This window comes from Tamandua tetradactyla, chromosome 5 (assembly GCF_023851605.1).
Source record: "Tamandua tetradactyla isolate mTamTet1 chromosome 5, mTamTet1.pri, whole genome shotgun sequence".
Lineage (NCBI taxonomy): Eukaryota > Metazoa > Chordata > Mammalia > Pilosa > Myrmecophagidae > Tamandua > Tamandua tetradactyla.
In genome coordinates this window covers 159361254-159376965 of record NC_135331.1, presented here as the reverse complement: position 1 = coordinate 159376965, position 15712 = coordinate 159361254, and the positions used below count along the sequence as shown (strand labels likewise).

Genomic DNA, 15712 nt, shown 5'->3' with positions numbered 1-15712 from the left:
TCAGGCCACTATCATTACTATAAAAGTAATATAAAAATGAACCTCTATGTGGACCAGTCTCCACAGCATTCTCTTTAAAGAAATAAAATTACTGTTTCCATGACAATAATGAAACAGACATGAATAAACATATATAAGCATACATACATATGAAACTTACATACACATATAAAGCCTGTGACAAATGTCTCAAAAATATCCTTCAGTTTTGGGATATCCTTCAGTTTTCCTAAAACTCCTATTCAAAACTAGGAACTTTGCTTTCTTTTGTCCCTTGCCTCTAAATTGTTTTCCATGTCCATTCTCTGCTGGTAGGTCTTTGTCATTTCCATTGACCTTCTAGTTGCCTCTCAGCTTTTCAATTCCTGCTCTCACAACACAGGGTTTGGCAAATCACTAGACCTGGCAGAACTTTCCTTAGTGGACAAGTCTCTTCTGAACATAGCAAAGTTTTCATTTTTAAATGGAAGACTGGTCATGTTGCTTCTCTGCTCTTAACTCTCCAATCACACTCAACAACAACAAAAAAGAAACCTATATTTGACAGTGGTCCTTCTTACTCTTTTCGTATAATACTCCTTCAGATATCTTCATTGTGTATTTCCTCAGTTTATTCAAATAATAGCTCTAACGTCACCTTCTTGGTCAGATCTCCTCTGAAAACTCTATATAATATTACAATACTCCCTTCTTTTTACTCTCCATAGTCCTCCTTTCCTTTATTTCTCTGCATAGCACTTATCACATTTGATACTACATAATATACATATTTATTTTGTTATTGTTTCTCACCTACATTAGAATGTAAACTCCACATGACCAAGAATTTTTATCTGTTTAGTTCAGTCATGTAACTCCAAAAACAGAGCAGGTCCTCAATATATGCTAAATAACAGAAGAAACAAATTAAATAATAAAGAAAAAAAATGAAATTTAGAAATAAATGAATGAATGAATTATAGCATATCTATCACTCCCATGCCTAGGAAAGCACCCCCTACCCTGTTGCTAAATATATTATGTGAGTACATTGAAAATAACATTTAGTATAGAATTGTTTAGGACATTTATTTAAGAACTGGAAGTAAAATTACCTGTAATTCTCTATCAACTAACTAATTCTTATAACATACACAGAAAGAATAAAGTTATCAGTTGACAGGTATAGGAATCAGGAAAGGATACCTCACAGGAAAAGAATATTTAAAGATATATTTTGAAGGTGTTGGGTAGATCACCAAGTAAGAATAGCATGTCAGGCCGAGAAAAAAAAAGTCTGTGCAAAGCAGACACTTGAGATAGCAGGACATGATTGCAAAGGGAGAATTACAACTGTTCATAGAAAGCAGCAGTAGAAGTGTTAAGAGAATGAATGCACAGAAAATAAATCAGAAAGGTATGTGAGTGCCAAATGAGGGAGGCTGCACATCATGCTAAAAACTAGAATTCATCTTCCAAACACTGAGGCACCACCAACCAGCTGTAAACTTGAGAAGTGACATCATCAGAGTGTCACTTACAAAAAACCCATTTTGCATCCATCAGGGAGATGAGTTTAAATAATATAGCAAGCAGGATATGGTCCAGGCAGTAATGATAAGGATATTGACCAAGAGAGGAAATGGGGGTGGAGGAGAGAAGTGAATTTGAAAAGTGTGAGATAAAAATGAAAGTATTGAGCAATCCACCGGAAATGGGGAATAAGAGAAAGATAGAAATCTAGAGTGATCACTTTGATCTGGCTGGGAAATTCAATAGAGAGGGAAATTCAGAAGAAAGAGCAAGTTTTTCAACAAGGATATAGTTTGTTCTTTTTGTCATGTTGGGTTAGATGTGCCTGTGAGCCATTTAAAGGAAGACTATCAATGGGTGGTTGGAACTGAGTGTGGAGCTCTACAGAAAAAACTGAAATGCAGATTGCTCAGTCTACAGCATAAAGGTAGAGGGAGCCATGGATTAGATGTAAGGTTCTCGGGGAACAAGGGAAGACAAATGAGAAAACAAGGAGCCTGGGAACAAAACCTTGAGCAACACCAGTATTTAAGGAGCAGGGAATGAAAAGGGAGAGTATAGGAATGGGACAAAAAAAAAAAAAAATGGAGGAGAGAATGATGCCACAGAAGGCAAAGCAGGAGAGGTTTACTTTTCCCATGAAGGGGAGAGTAGTCTAAATTGCCAAGTGCCTCAGAGAATGTGCTTTTATTCTCCGTGTGCTACACAGAGGAGGCGACGGACAAGAACAAGAGGAGAATGGGGAGAAAACACCTGCTAAGATATATGTCAATATGTTCCAGATTAAAATTTAGGAAATCTGGCATCACCAGAGGAATTATTCTCCCTTTGTGATTATTTTTTATTTTTTTTTCAATAAAGACAAATATTATTGAACATAAAGGATTGGTATAAGATGGGTGCCTCTATTTTTTAGACATGTATTTATTTCACTATCTACAGATATATGAATTGTGTAAATGTGGTAGTTAAGAAATTTTGTTTTGGTTTTTTAGCATTGGCACACATTTTAAAGATATTAAAACTTAGAGGAAGAATTAATCCTATGAATACATTTTACAGATGTTCACTATCATAATCAGAAAACCATGAAGCAATATTACAAACAACTTTTATGTTCATTTAAATAGGAATAAAGAAACTATATTCAGGCACAACCAACTTTGTCGAAACACTAATCCACTAAGCTATGTAATCAACTATAACCAAATAATTAGGTTTAACACGTAATTGCTAATTGTATTTGCGCTTGGAATTAGTGAACACAGCACTTGAAGCTTTATACTTAGAACATGTAACATATAATCATCTTAGATCCAAATTACCCCACTCTCTGAAATAAAATCAAAATTATTTGCTCATGTTTTACAATACAGAAATTGTTATACTATTCACCGATAAGTGTCTTTTGTGAATATCTATTTTCACAAAAATTTACTCTATTGAAATTCTTTTCTTTTATTCTATTTAAACATAGGTACACCAAAATGAATTTTTACTATTAATTGAGTTCCCATTTATTAAACTAACTCCAAAAGCACACAGAGCTGTATCTAGAACACAGTCTGTAAATATACTTATTCAAAGTAAATAAAGTTAATAAAGAAAGGGTTCCTGTTCTGCTTAGGGTGAAGGCCTCAGCAATTTTCTTTATGTTCATATCACAGAAATTGATTTATGTTCAGATTGTTACATATTACAATTCATTGGAAAAGTGACTGATTTTCTTTCATTAGGAAAAAAAGTATAAATTTCTCCCTTAAATTCTCCTCATTTCTACATTTATCTCTATGACTGCCTGCTCACTAGTACACTTTACTGTGAACTCTGGTACCATGACTGGGTTTCTTAGTTTTTTGTTTTTTCTTTCATTTCCTCATATCACTAAGAAATCCAAATTGGGGAGGGGGGGAGGCAGAACAAATGCTAGTGGGAGAATTATATGTGCAAGGCAAATCCCTATATTTTAAGATGTCTTATGATCTCCAACTCAACACTGGATAAATGCAAGAGAATATTTCATAGATACCCCAGATTTAACATGTTATAACTGAACTTACCAACTTTTTCCCAAAATGTTCTCTTTTACTTGCTTTTCTCCTTTGAGGTAAATGCCCCTTTAATTAGTAACCTAGACCAGAAATGCAGAGGTTATTCTTGTCTTCTCTCTCTCCAGCACACTCTCCTTTATTTAATTGTCAAAACCTATCATCTGCATATCCTAAATCATCTTAGATTTCTCTACCATGACATATTTCCATCAGCTCCTTCTTAATTGAAACAGGCATCGTTTTTAACTCGACAAATTCGAAATTCTCCTTCTGGTCTCTTCCTACTCTCCACAATACCTCAGTAGCATCAACACATTCACCACACTGCAAAGAGTATACCAAAAATATGTCTGGCTGTGTTATCTATGACAATGCAAATGACCACCAAAACAACTACTGCTACTGTTACTACTACTACTGCTACATTACTATAGTGAACAGTGTGCTCTGCTGTCTAGTTTCAAAACCAAGATCTATCACTTGTAATCTTGGGCAAGTTGCCCTAAACTCTGTGCAAAACAATTTTCTAATATAAAGAAACATGCAAAACTATTACTTCTTAGTCTATTGTAAGGATTAAGTGGCACTTAAGCACACAGTATTTCTTTTTGTCAGTTTTAGGCTCCTACTATGTGGGCTCTATGAGCCACTTTACATAGCTCACAATTCATGAAAACAATCCTGTGAAGATATCAGTCTCACTTTACAAATGCATCAACTCTGGCTTTCAGTGGTCAAGGAAATTGCTGAAAATTACCCAATGAAGCCAGGATTTCTATCCAGAACATTTTGACATCAAAGATCACAGCAATCACGGTAGTCTAGCCTATGAAATACCCTTCTTTCTATGCCTGAATTCCCTAGGAAAGAATTGAATAGGTATATGCCCCTCCTTGAGTCATTCACTGGTGGCTTGAAAACAGGATTACATCACACAAACATGACTGATCTTGCTATAATTATGCAGATTGGGTGGAGTAGGGAGGCCAGAAAAGGAGTAACTAGCAAAATGTTCTTTGTGATCTCTCCGATGCTTGCCTTTTATATAGCTCATCACTCCCCATCTTTCCTGTTCCTGAGGCTTGATCATAATGAAATGCCTGCAGTTCCCCGACAAACAGGCTCCCTTAGGCATCCTCACATTTACACATGCTGCTTCCTTCACTTCCTTCTCCAACTGAAGCATTTCTACTTCTCCTTCATGATAACTTAATGATAATGTCACCCACTCCAAAAATCTCCTCTATTCTTTCCAGTATTAAGGGCTTTCTCTCTTGAGCTGCTTCTGTTTTCCTGCCTCTAACTGCACTTGGAGCACTATAATAATGACCTCCTCCCACATTACTCCCCTCTGGTCACTCTACATTGAGCCCATGGAAGAAGTCAAAGTTTTATATATAAGTTTTATCATGTCCCCTATGCCTAGTAGGCTATCTGGTATATGGGAGATGCTTGATGTTTGTTCAAATAAATAAATAAACGGGTGAATAAATGCTTAATTTCAGTTGCAATAGAATATACGCACGATTCATTGGAGCCTTTTTACAAAACATCTGAAATCATAGAAGTAATCTTGTCTACATATCTGGAAATTATTGTTGAATCTATTTATTCATTGGCAAGCACTTAAAAACTGCCTAACATTAGTTGCCTTAAGCAGATCACTTATTTCTTTGTCTATACAATGGCTATAATAATAGCCTCTTCATACATATATTCCTTAAATATTTATTAAAGTTCTTCCATGGACCAGACAATATTCTAGGTGTTGGTAATAGAACGGTGAACAGGCTTAGGGGTCATCCTACCCAGGAGTGTGTTTGATTCGGTGGAGGATATAAGCAAGGAAACAAGCTATCCATGTTGGGATGAATGTGCTCATGGGGGAAAGCGATGGGAGAACCACAGTGCTCTGGGGACATGATATGGGAGACCTATTTCAGACTTGGGAGCAGGGGCAGGGAGCCCTTTTTTGTGATATCTAAGCCAGATGGTGAAGTAGGTAAGAAGTGCATGCACACAGTTGAGTTTACCCTTAGAGCAATGAGAAGCTTTTAAGAGAAGAATTGATTGGAATTGCACTTTTAAAAAAATTAATCTAACTGCTATGAAAAGACTAGATATCAGAGGGACCAGAATTAAAGTAGGGAGACCAGTTAGGGTTGTTAGTAATAATCTCTGTGAAAGATGCTGGTGATAGTGGCCTAAAAAGGGGTAGAAAGGATGGGAAGAATAGAAAGGTTTAAGAATTCACAGAGCTTTAGAACTGACAACTGTTGAGCTTGATTTTGAAGTGGAGGAAAGGAAGGCATCAAGAAAGATCTCAGGTTTTTGTCTTGGGTTGCTGGTAGGCAAGAGAGCTGGTCACTGAAGGAGGCAGGTACCACGGGGCCATTACTTGTTTCCTTTAGGACTGATAGAATTGTTGTGAAAGTTTAATGAACTGTTTATGTCATAGCAACCAGCACAATGTCTAGTGCATTATAGCTCATTAATAAGAGCGTAATCATTTCCATTCTCCTCTCTTATTTTCCAACGTTGCACTAGAAAGTTAGCAGCAGAACTGTGAATAGAATCCCAAGTTTCTGTTTACCAGTTCAGAGTTCTTTGTTAATGGACTGCTGATCTATAAACAAAGATGAAACACAGGGACTTTAAAGCAAATATTCACGACTTATCCTGGAATTGCTTACAAACTGACAGCTATTCAATTTATTTTTAGTTTATATTTAAAATGAATCATATGTTTCAAAAAGACTGACAGAAACACAGCTTTGTTTCTGGAGCCAGTTTTTTCCCAACATGTCTGGACATCATTCAGAGCTATAACAGCTTTTCAGGGTGTTTAAAAGCATTCATGCATAACAACAACAAATGCTAATTATCATTAAAAAATAAACAGCTCCTGTTAACATCATTCTAAGAATTTTTCCTACACCAGCACTATATTTCATCTATTACCCCATCTGTTTCGGGGGTGGGAAAAAAAAACTGGATGAAAGTATAACTATCATGTATCAAACTGGACAACACAACAAAATAGAAATGAATATAAATGACAGGAATAGCATACATAATAAATCTCGATGGGAAAAAGGAAACATGTAAATAAAATACCACATGTGTGTTCTGTAGTATATAAGCAGCTACATGAGTCCATAATGGAGACAATAATATTTCTCCTACTGGGTGCAGAGAAGGTTTTCTCTTTTTTAGTTCAGTCCTAACTATAATCAGATTTAATCCCATATCGGAAAATAGTCATCTTATTCACTTTAACTTAAGATCTAATGATTATCTTTTAAATAATACCTTATGAATAGAAGGGGATGGATAAAATTCTGAATGGAAGCTGCTTTCTAAATAAATATCCTAGCTTAGCACTCTTTCCTATAAACTTCCTTAATATAAATGTATATTTTATTTGTTCAGAATTCCAAAGTTTTCTTTTTAGTTTGACTAACTCTGTTAATAATTCATGAGGTAGGAAATTTATAAATTCTCTATATTGTATTCTATCATTAAAATTCCTCATGGAGACTTTTAACCATATACAAAAACATTTTATAAAATCTACTTTTATATATTTATGAATACATTTCAAAGGAATTCTGCCTATTTTTAATCATATAATATATATGATAATACCTCAAAAATACCCAAGTTCTCAGAAACGGTTCAATTTAAAAAGAACTAAAAGTGGCCAACTACAAATGTAATTATTTCATTACAAATCATATTAAAAACATGAACAATCATATATCTTAAAGCTGAACAAGAGCTGAGACTCTGTTTCCTTCACTGGCATAAACTCTTGCCTATAATTGTCCCTGGTAAGTAGCAGGTGCATAATCACTTAATTGTGGAAATTGAATATACTGCATAAAATGGGACATTAATACTTTTGTTTCCTCCGAGGGTTTTTTAAGGTATACTTAGTCTACGCATAATTCTGCAACCATTTTCAGTTTAGTAATCAAAACCTTTGAAATCTCCAAATACCTATGAAACCTTTAAGTGATGAGAGACAATATTTCTTAGATAGTAGCAAATTATTTTAACAAATTTAATCTGACACTAGTACCCCATGAAAAGTATATTACTCAAATTAACAAACCACATATAATTCCCTATTCAAATTTGCCTCAATGATATAAAAGTTTAGAATACAATTTAAAGCAGGAGCAGATCAATTAGACATGTAGCTTTACTTTATCAATTGTAGTAAAACCTCATTTACAAACTCATTATCCCTTTATTTAATCACTGATCTATCGCATGTATGAAATAAAAGTGCCACACACACACACACACACACACACACACATAGACTACTGTAGAAAGATAGTGTATCCATAAATATTTTGAATATTTGCCAATTTTCCTCCAATAGAGGAGTTTTAAGATAATTAGGAATAAATCCAAAATATTACATATACAGTATATTTACATATATTCATAAATATATGCATGTGTGTATGTGTGTGCATGTTTGTCTATGTATATATGCATAAATGTATATATTTAGTAGGTACAAATAAATATAAGAATATATATAATGTCTGACAATATTCATCTGAATTATATCAGGAGGGGATGGAGAAGTAAATAATCCATGGAGTCACATTACATATCTATGTACATCTCCATATGTATTCAAGTATATGATCATTCATAAATATAAGTGGACCAATTAGAACAAAGGGTATCTTGGGCGACCATATTATACAAGCCCAGAGATAATAGCTGCATGGAACCTGACATTCAAAAATTGCCATGTAGAACTTTACCAATAACAGAAAAATTATGATTTGCAAATTGAAACATTATACAATAAACATCACAGCTTTAAATGAAACTAAAACAGCATATGAAAGGTACTTGCTATTTTAAGGAGTCTAAGGATGTATTTCTAAATTAAAATCATTTATAAACATTTCATGTGTTTTAATCTGAAAAGCACAATCACTCTTTTAACTTGTATTTAAACTCAGTCTAATCTCAAAGAAAATGGTTTTTAAATTATTTTTACTGTTTTTCCAACCCTGTAACTCCCTGTTCTTTGTTCTGTTGGGAGAACTTCCTATCTGTCAGTTTGCAGATGGTCAATTTTATTGGCAAACGGACTAATTTCTGCACATAGTTCTATGTACTGCATGCGTGAACAAAGTGTGTTCTTTGAGCACTTTGGAAGAATTCAAATTCAAATGAATTTCAGTCTCAATGTCACTATGAAGGAATAATGAAACGTCCTAGAATAAAATGTTTTAATGTTATAATTTGAAGAGTACTGTGTAGATCATTAATAAACAGTAAACATCGTAATGTGAAATGACATCACTACATATTAACCAAAATAGTATGCATTCCCTTCACTAATAAAACTGTTATGGAAAACTAAACTTTGCTTTTAGTTTACATCCTTAAATTTCTCTGAGACTTGTTTTTTCATTGATGCTTACAAGATGACTATACATTTATAAAAATATTAATAAAATACTTTTTTAAATCAACAAAGTATAGACCAGCTCCAGGCAGTAAATATTCATTTAAGACACTAAAAAAATTTCATGAATTCTATATTCCAAGTCTCTTAAAATATGTCTAAACATAAGCAGTTCTTCAAACTCAATATTCTTGTATGTATCATACTATTCCACATTTGAGAAAAAAAACTTTTTAAACTTTAACATGCTAGGCAAATGTATGTTTTATTACTTTGCACACACAATTTTGCACACATAATTGGCTACAGATAATACTAAGGCAAAATTTTGTTCTTTCTTGTTGAGTTTTGCTACTTCTAATCATAATCATTAGACTTTACTTTTGGTCACTCCCCTTCACTTAGCACAAAAGTCCTTTGAATATTATTTCTATGTTATATTTCATACTATCCTATCCTTCATCCAATATCATAGCACAAACTCGTTGATCCTTCACATAAAATAGAGCTCATTTTGCAACTACAGAGAAAAAAGATGTGATTTCATTGGTCTTTGAATACATGAGATTAGTGTTGGTGCTTGATTCTAAATGTCTTTCCATCATTTTAACTTCATTTAAAAAAAGAAGAAGAAAACATTGAGAATCTGGAATAGGCTCCAGAAAAATATCTGTATTAAACCACAGCCCCAAACTACTGATTTTTCTTACCAGTGCTGTCATCATATACGACGGTGACAGTTTTCCACTTGAAAAATTGGACCAGGTCCAAAATGGCCCGGCTGAGAGAAGAGAAGTCTGGGTAGAGACTGACATAGAAGGAATCTTTGTTGTCTGACACCTGGTGCTTCCAGCGGGTCTGTATATGGGGAACCCCCAGAGCATTGCAGATGGACTGCACGGCATTTGCTGAAGAGCTGTGTGAAGGCCCGAAGATGGCGGCCACCCCAAGAGACAGCTGATCACAGGCTGAAGAGGAGACAGAAGTCTGTCAATAATGAGAGGAAAGACACCAGTATGCCAAAAGACACCTCATTATTACTGCAAACCAAAAGGTATCATCCCGAAGAAAGATTTGTTTTTCTTTAACTTAACATCTGCGTTTGGCAAAGTTTATGTTTCGTCTGACCAGAATATTTCCAATCTGTTACAATGGAATTTAATTCACCTAAACACTGGTGACTCAATTTGCAAATAATTCTATACATAATATCAAAGGGAGGGAGTGAGGAAAAGAGAAGAGACCGTGGAAATACTTAAGAATTTAAAGGAAGATGTGTTCATTTTGGAAAACTAGTTCAGGTCAGGGAGTGGGTGGAAAAGTGTAATGTCTTAAATTCAGCGGCCATCCTCTATGTTTCATATTCTTAATCAGAAGCTGTTTGGTACTTCCTATCTACCCAAAAATCTACAGCCAGATCCATTTAAACATTTGCATATATATGGTGAATATAAGTCAAGCAATGCCTACAATCATGCTACAAAACCTGGTATGTCTCAGAGAGGGTGATTTCCAATGGACTAATCTCACTGAGCAGAAAGGACAACTAAATCATAGGATTAGTATTTAATAATCTTTATTTGTTTGGATTTTGGATGCAATAAGTCTTTTATATTTTTCTAAAGTATTTTTAAAGTTTGTGTTTAGTCATAGGGCATTTTATTGACATTAATAATCACAGTAGCTCGGGGAAGCATAAATAAACTAGGTATCAAATAGAATAGAAGGACTATAATAGGACTGGGAACTCTATAAGGTACACCTTTATGGAAGATGGGAAAATTATCTTTAAAGATTTGAAGACCTGGCCTATGAAAGAGGCTTCATCTTGCTTCCCTAAAGGCAGTTTTCCTGAAACTGCAAAAGGGAGAATTATTACAAGTATTTGGAAGGTTGTCACAGATTTTGATCCAATGTAAATGTTTTAAAAATTTTATTGGGAAGCAGGAAATGCCCCCAAGAGGCAATCGTTTGTCCATCTTCACAAATATTTAAACAGGATAGAAGAGAATTTTTGTTGGTAGTTAGTCAGCAATTGTGTGTCAGACTTGATTCCTCCAAAATAGATAGTTTATGACTCTACTGTGTAACATTTTCTGATATTTTCTCTCAGAGAGTTTTCCACCTAAAACACAATGCAATAGGTGATTTCTTAAGCATTGAGGGATTTAATAATAGAGTGAAATTTAGTTGAAATAACTATTTATTTAAACTTACCTCAAAAATTCAATATCATCTAAATAATTTGTTTTTATTTATGTTGATTCTTTCCTTTCAAAATTATTTGGAATTCTGAATTGATAGAAAAGCTTAGTTAAGTCCAAAACTCATTTCACACCTCAATGAATAAATGCAGAGTAATTATGGGAGACCATTTGCTCACTTGTTTGCTTGTTTTTAAGATAACTTCTATATAAAACACGAACTTTATAGAGTGAATATATTATTGCTGGAGCCTGAAATTTGTCACTCAACATGGAGTTTTAATTCACAGATACTAAGGATAAAAGACCCTTGTTCCCCAAGGTTTATGACAAACCACAAACCAAGAAAAGTTCAAACATTACATTACACTAGGTTATTTAGAATGTTTCTAAGCTTTATTTTTTAATTTTTAAGTATTCTTATAGTCTTTTCTTGAAAAAACAATTTAAAAATTTTAAAGAAGTTCCATGTATTACTTAGGTTATTTTATAATTAATCACTAACACCATTGTCAATATATATTTCTTGAGCCCTCACAAGGTTTATATGCTCTATTGGACCTCTCCCTTATATTATCCTTTTATATATTGCTGTGCCCTCTAAACAGTATTAGCTCAACAAGCAAGAGTTTCACAGGATGAGATCCAAACCATTATATCCACCCTTTTAACACCTCACAAATTTATTCATGCACTTTGAGCCTTTCTTTCCCTAGCTTCAGGCCAAAGTCAAACGGTGGCTTTAATTCTTACTCGCTTTTTAAGAGGTGTCAAATCTTTTAAGTTCCTTTTAATATTTTAGAAACCAGTTGACTTTATCATCTCATAATTTTGCTAGAGCATTCCCAGGACAGTAACCTAGTTGTTGATAAAAAAATTCTACTCTGCTTTTTAGGTTACTCTTTTAAAAAATTATTAAGAAATCTGCTATTTTACCTATACTGTACTCATATTCCATATTCTTTGGTCTAAATGCTCTCATTTGAGGCAGATTTCTTCTTCCTAATGGAAATAAGTATGAACTATGTCACTAACAAAATGCACTTATCTGGCAATTAATGATTTCTTTTGCAATTATAATTGCAAATTTAGTATTTTGCAATGACCTTCAACTTTTTTCCCCATTCTTCTCAAGCTTTTATCACACTGACATGGTTATGAAATGTGGATACTTATTTCTATTAAAAAAGATATGAATTCAAAGGCAAGTAGAATATAGGCTTTGATAAATATTAGTTAGCTGGGGGTAAGAAAGATGCTTTCATCTTGAGAAATATTGTATTTTATCAGCTCCCAATAGTAATAAGCTTAGAAGAAATCTGCAGCAAGACAGACTTTTTGCAGAGCTATGTACACTTTCATCAATGTAAGGTAGCTAGTTAAACAACATTGCCATCACAAAAAGGTAAATATAATTTTAAAATAGGAATTTAAAACAAAAGGCTTTGTAAACCTATTCCTTTGATGACATCTGTATTGTGAAATCTAATTCCTGTTACATAAATGCTAACCATGCAAAAGAAAAGTTCATCTAATTAAGTGAAGAAAGACTATAGCGCCACCTCTTATATTCATTTGTTACTAACACCTGTTTGCTCTGGTTACTATAACGCCTTGAAAATAGTTTCTCTATTTCCTTCCTTCTTTCATCAATGTTAAATTCATATTAAGCAAAGTTGCTTCCTTTTCTTATTGCTCAAAACAACATTTTATAACATGAAAGAAAAATAAAATTCTTTAAGGATTCTAATTATTTCAAAATAAAATCCAGTTTTTATATCATTAGCTATTTATTTTCAATTACAATAAGAAGCATCAAATGTGTTCTTAGAAAGGCTGGATATAACTTAAGAGTTGATTTGGTAGACTTGTATCATTAGAGCCATAAGTAGTTATATTGATGTATATATTAAATACCATCTAATATATACATGTATAAATAGTATACAAACGTATGCATCCACAGGGGCTTTATTTTATTAGTGTGGCCACAGAGTATTCACAGTGTAGTTTCTAATTAGAATATTTTAAATGCTGCTCAGAACTATAAACTTTAGAGTCTTACCAGAATTTGCAGCCTCTAAAACTAATTTAAAAATCTAATTTAAAGTTTGTATCTTTTTCTAAGCTAGGACTTTAACCAGTCCCAGGATGTGCTTACCAATTTGAGGGTGTACAGAGAAGCTTCCTTTCTCCCCACTTCCCCATAGCCTCTGACTACTTGTCATGTTCTCTATTTATTTTGTCCCGTTTGGTCTTTGTCTTCCCCCTACTAGAACATAAGCTGTGTGAAAGAAGGGACTTTGTGCAATACTTTGCCTGTAGCAGTTGCAGAAAATAATTATTGAGTGAATGACATTTAACTGGAATCAAGTACAGTGTTTCTGACTATGTTTGTATGTTTTATTGGATGTGGAAGGACATAAGCCTGTTTTCAAAGTTTTTATGCAGTCAACTTATATCTTTTGTTTGTATTTTTGTCTTAAACCTTACTGTTGTAAACAATTCTATATAAATAAACACTGGGCCAAAAAAGAAGGAGCATCAATGGTTAAAACAAATGGGCATGGTGTATACATTAACTAAACATTGCTCAAAATCTTTCCAATAAAATCTTATGGCTGGGCTGACTTTATGAAATCACTTGGAGCCATAGACATTTCAAGGTAAAGTCAGCAAATTGAGACCACAGTAACAATTAGTTTGAAATGCTTCTCTTATTCTTTCAACCAATAATATAGTGGGATTGAAGGAAAATGAAATTAGTGATTTAATAATGGATTATAAAACTTGGAAAAATCCTCCTAGTTTATTTTAGTGGATTCCTGGAAAATAGGAATATTTTATTAACATGGCAGAAAGATAAATGGAAAAAAACTCAATATTACAGATCTAATTTGGCACATCTTATTACAGGTGGATTTTTTGGCAATAATTTTTTCACTTTACCTTCTCTGATAATACATTATGAAATAAATCTTTACATTAATATATTCCTAATAATCTATTAACTACAAATTGGAATTAAGAAATACATTAAGAATATCTGAAAATTTGAATTCAGCAAAACATAATATTAAATAACTATTAATTACCTTTCTTAGATGCTTCAAAACTGTCATAGAGGTTTATCTTCTGTGTGTCATAGGTTAAGGTAGTATTGGGCAACAAAGTTCTGTTTCTGTTGATTGTGTTCACAGCAAATCTGAATGCAAGTTCCTCAGCTCCCATTGGACCAGATTCCACATATTCAAAAATACCACCTGGCCAAAAGAAAAAGAATAATTGCAACAATTCTTACAAGAAAGAGAAAACGGTCAAATTTTTGTACTTGTCTGTGTACGTATGTGAAGTTATATGTGGGTGTGTATGTAGATTTTTTAAATGAAGAGAATTTGTACTGGCATATTTTTCTATGAACTTGAATACTTTGAACATGCTCTTTTAGGTTAATTAACACGTTTATTTGCCTTGGCATTGCTGCTGAAATTCAACATGTTTATAATATGATATTGCCTTATTTCCTTAGTAATTACATTTTTAGGGGTCATAGTATATACAGATATTGCCTTAAATATGGAAAAGTAGCCTCCAAAATTTGGCCAAAATTCCAGAATAATCAATCTTCTGTATTAATTTATTAAGTTAACCTTTGGGAAAATCATATTATATTGTTCTTCATTAATTCAAACATCAGATTCTTTTAAAGCACAGTTTTTACTGTACTTACTGTGTTAAAAACACAGTAAAACTTTTTCATTTACAGATTCTGTCCCCTTACTTGCAAGAAAAGACAAAAAGGAGCATTTCTCCATTCATTTTACTCTAAGTCCTTTTTCAGAGGATATTGGACATTTGTGAAGGATACCTCTCCAACATTATGTAAATCCGTTAACCAGTGAATTACATTGTAGAAAATAATTTCAGCCATAACACATAGAATATAATTTAAAAACATGTCCATTCAATTTGTCAGCTTCTACCAGCTGTGTCTCAACCCACTTTCTTCCTTCTTATCTCAGCTTTCCTTGTCCCTGACATCTCTGTCTTCTGTTGGACACAGCTTGACTAGGACCTTTGCCTTCAATAGCATTTCTTCCTTAGCATTGATCTGGAATATGGAATGAAGTGAGGAGCATGTATGCCTAAATCCCTCCAATCACTTTCCTTGAGAAACCAGCATTTTTTAAATGGAGTACATTTGCCTTTCTCTCTTTGAATGTTTATACCATGTATTCTCCATGCAATCTTTTCAAGTGAACTCTCTTGAATAAGCCAGTTAAATGACCTGCAATTCACAGTTCATCAGAATTTCTTGACACATGAATGTCAGGTTACTACACAGTTAGCAAATTCCCTACTCTAAATTAGTAAGATGCCATGGTATGGTAAAAATTCCTCAAAATATGAGGTATTGGGCACTCAGAAGAGACCATAGGGATAAGGCAAGTTAAAATTCAGAAATGGAAAATTGGATGTCCAGCACCATGTTATCTTGA

At 33.5% G+C, this 15712-nt stretch overlaps 1 protein-coding gene across 17 annotated transcripts in view; it reads right to left on the bottom strand.

The window, feature by feature from the left end:
• Positions 1-15712, bottom strand: part of GRIK2 (glutamate ionotropic receptor kainate type subunit 2) — a 1225242-nt gene that overhangs the window by 437247 nt on the left and 772283 nt on the right. For 16 of the 17 annotated variants that reach the window (XM_077162495.1, XM_077162496.1, XM_077162509.1 and 13 more), the window contains 2 exons: positions 14309-14476; positions 9720-9977 (listed from right to left, as the gene is read on the bottom strand). In XM_077162495.1, coding sequence (XP_077018610.1) covers positions 9720-9977; positions 14309-14476 — 426 coding nt within the window. Of the gene's footprint in view, positions 1-9719; positions 9997-14308; positions 14477-15712 lie in introns of those variants that run through there. The other variant, XM_077162506.1, reaches the window with a different exon arrangement.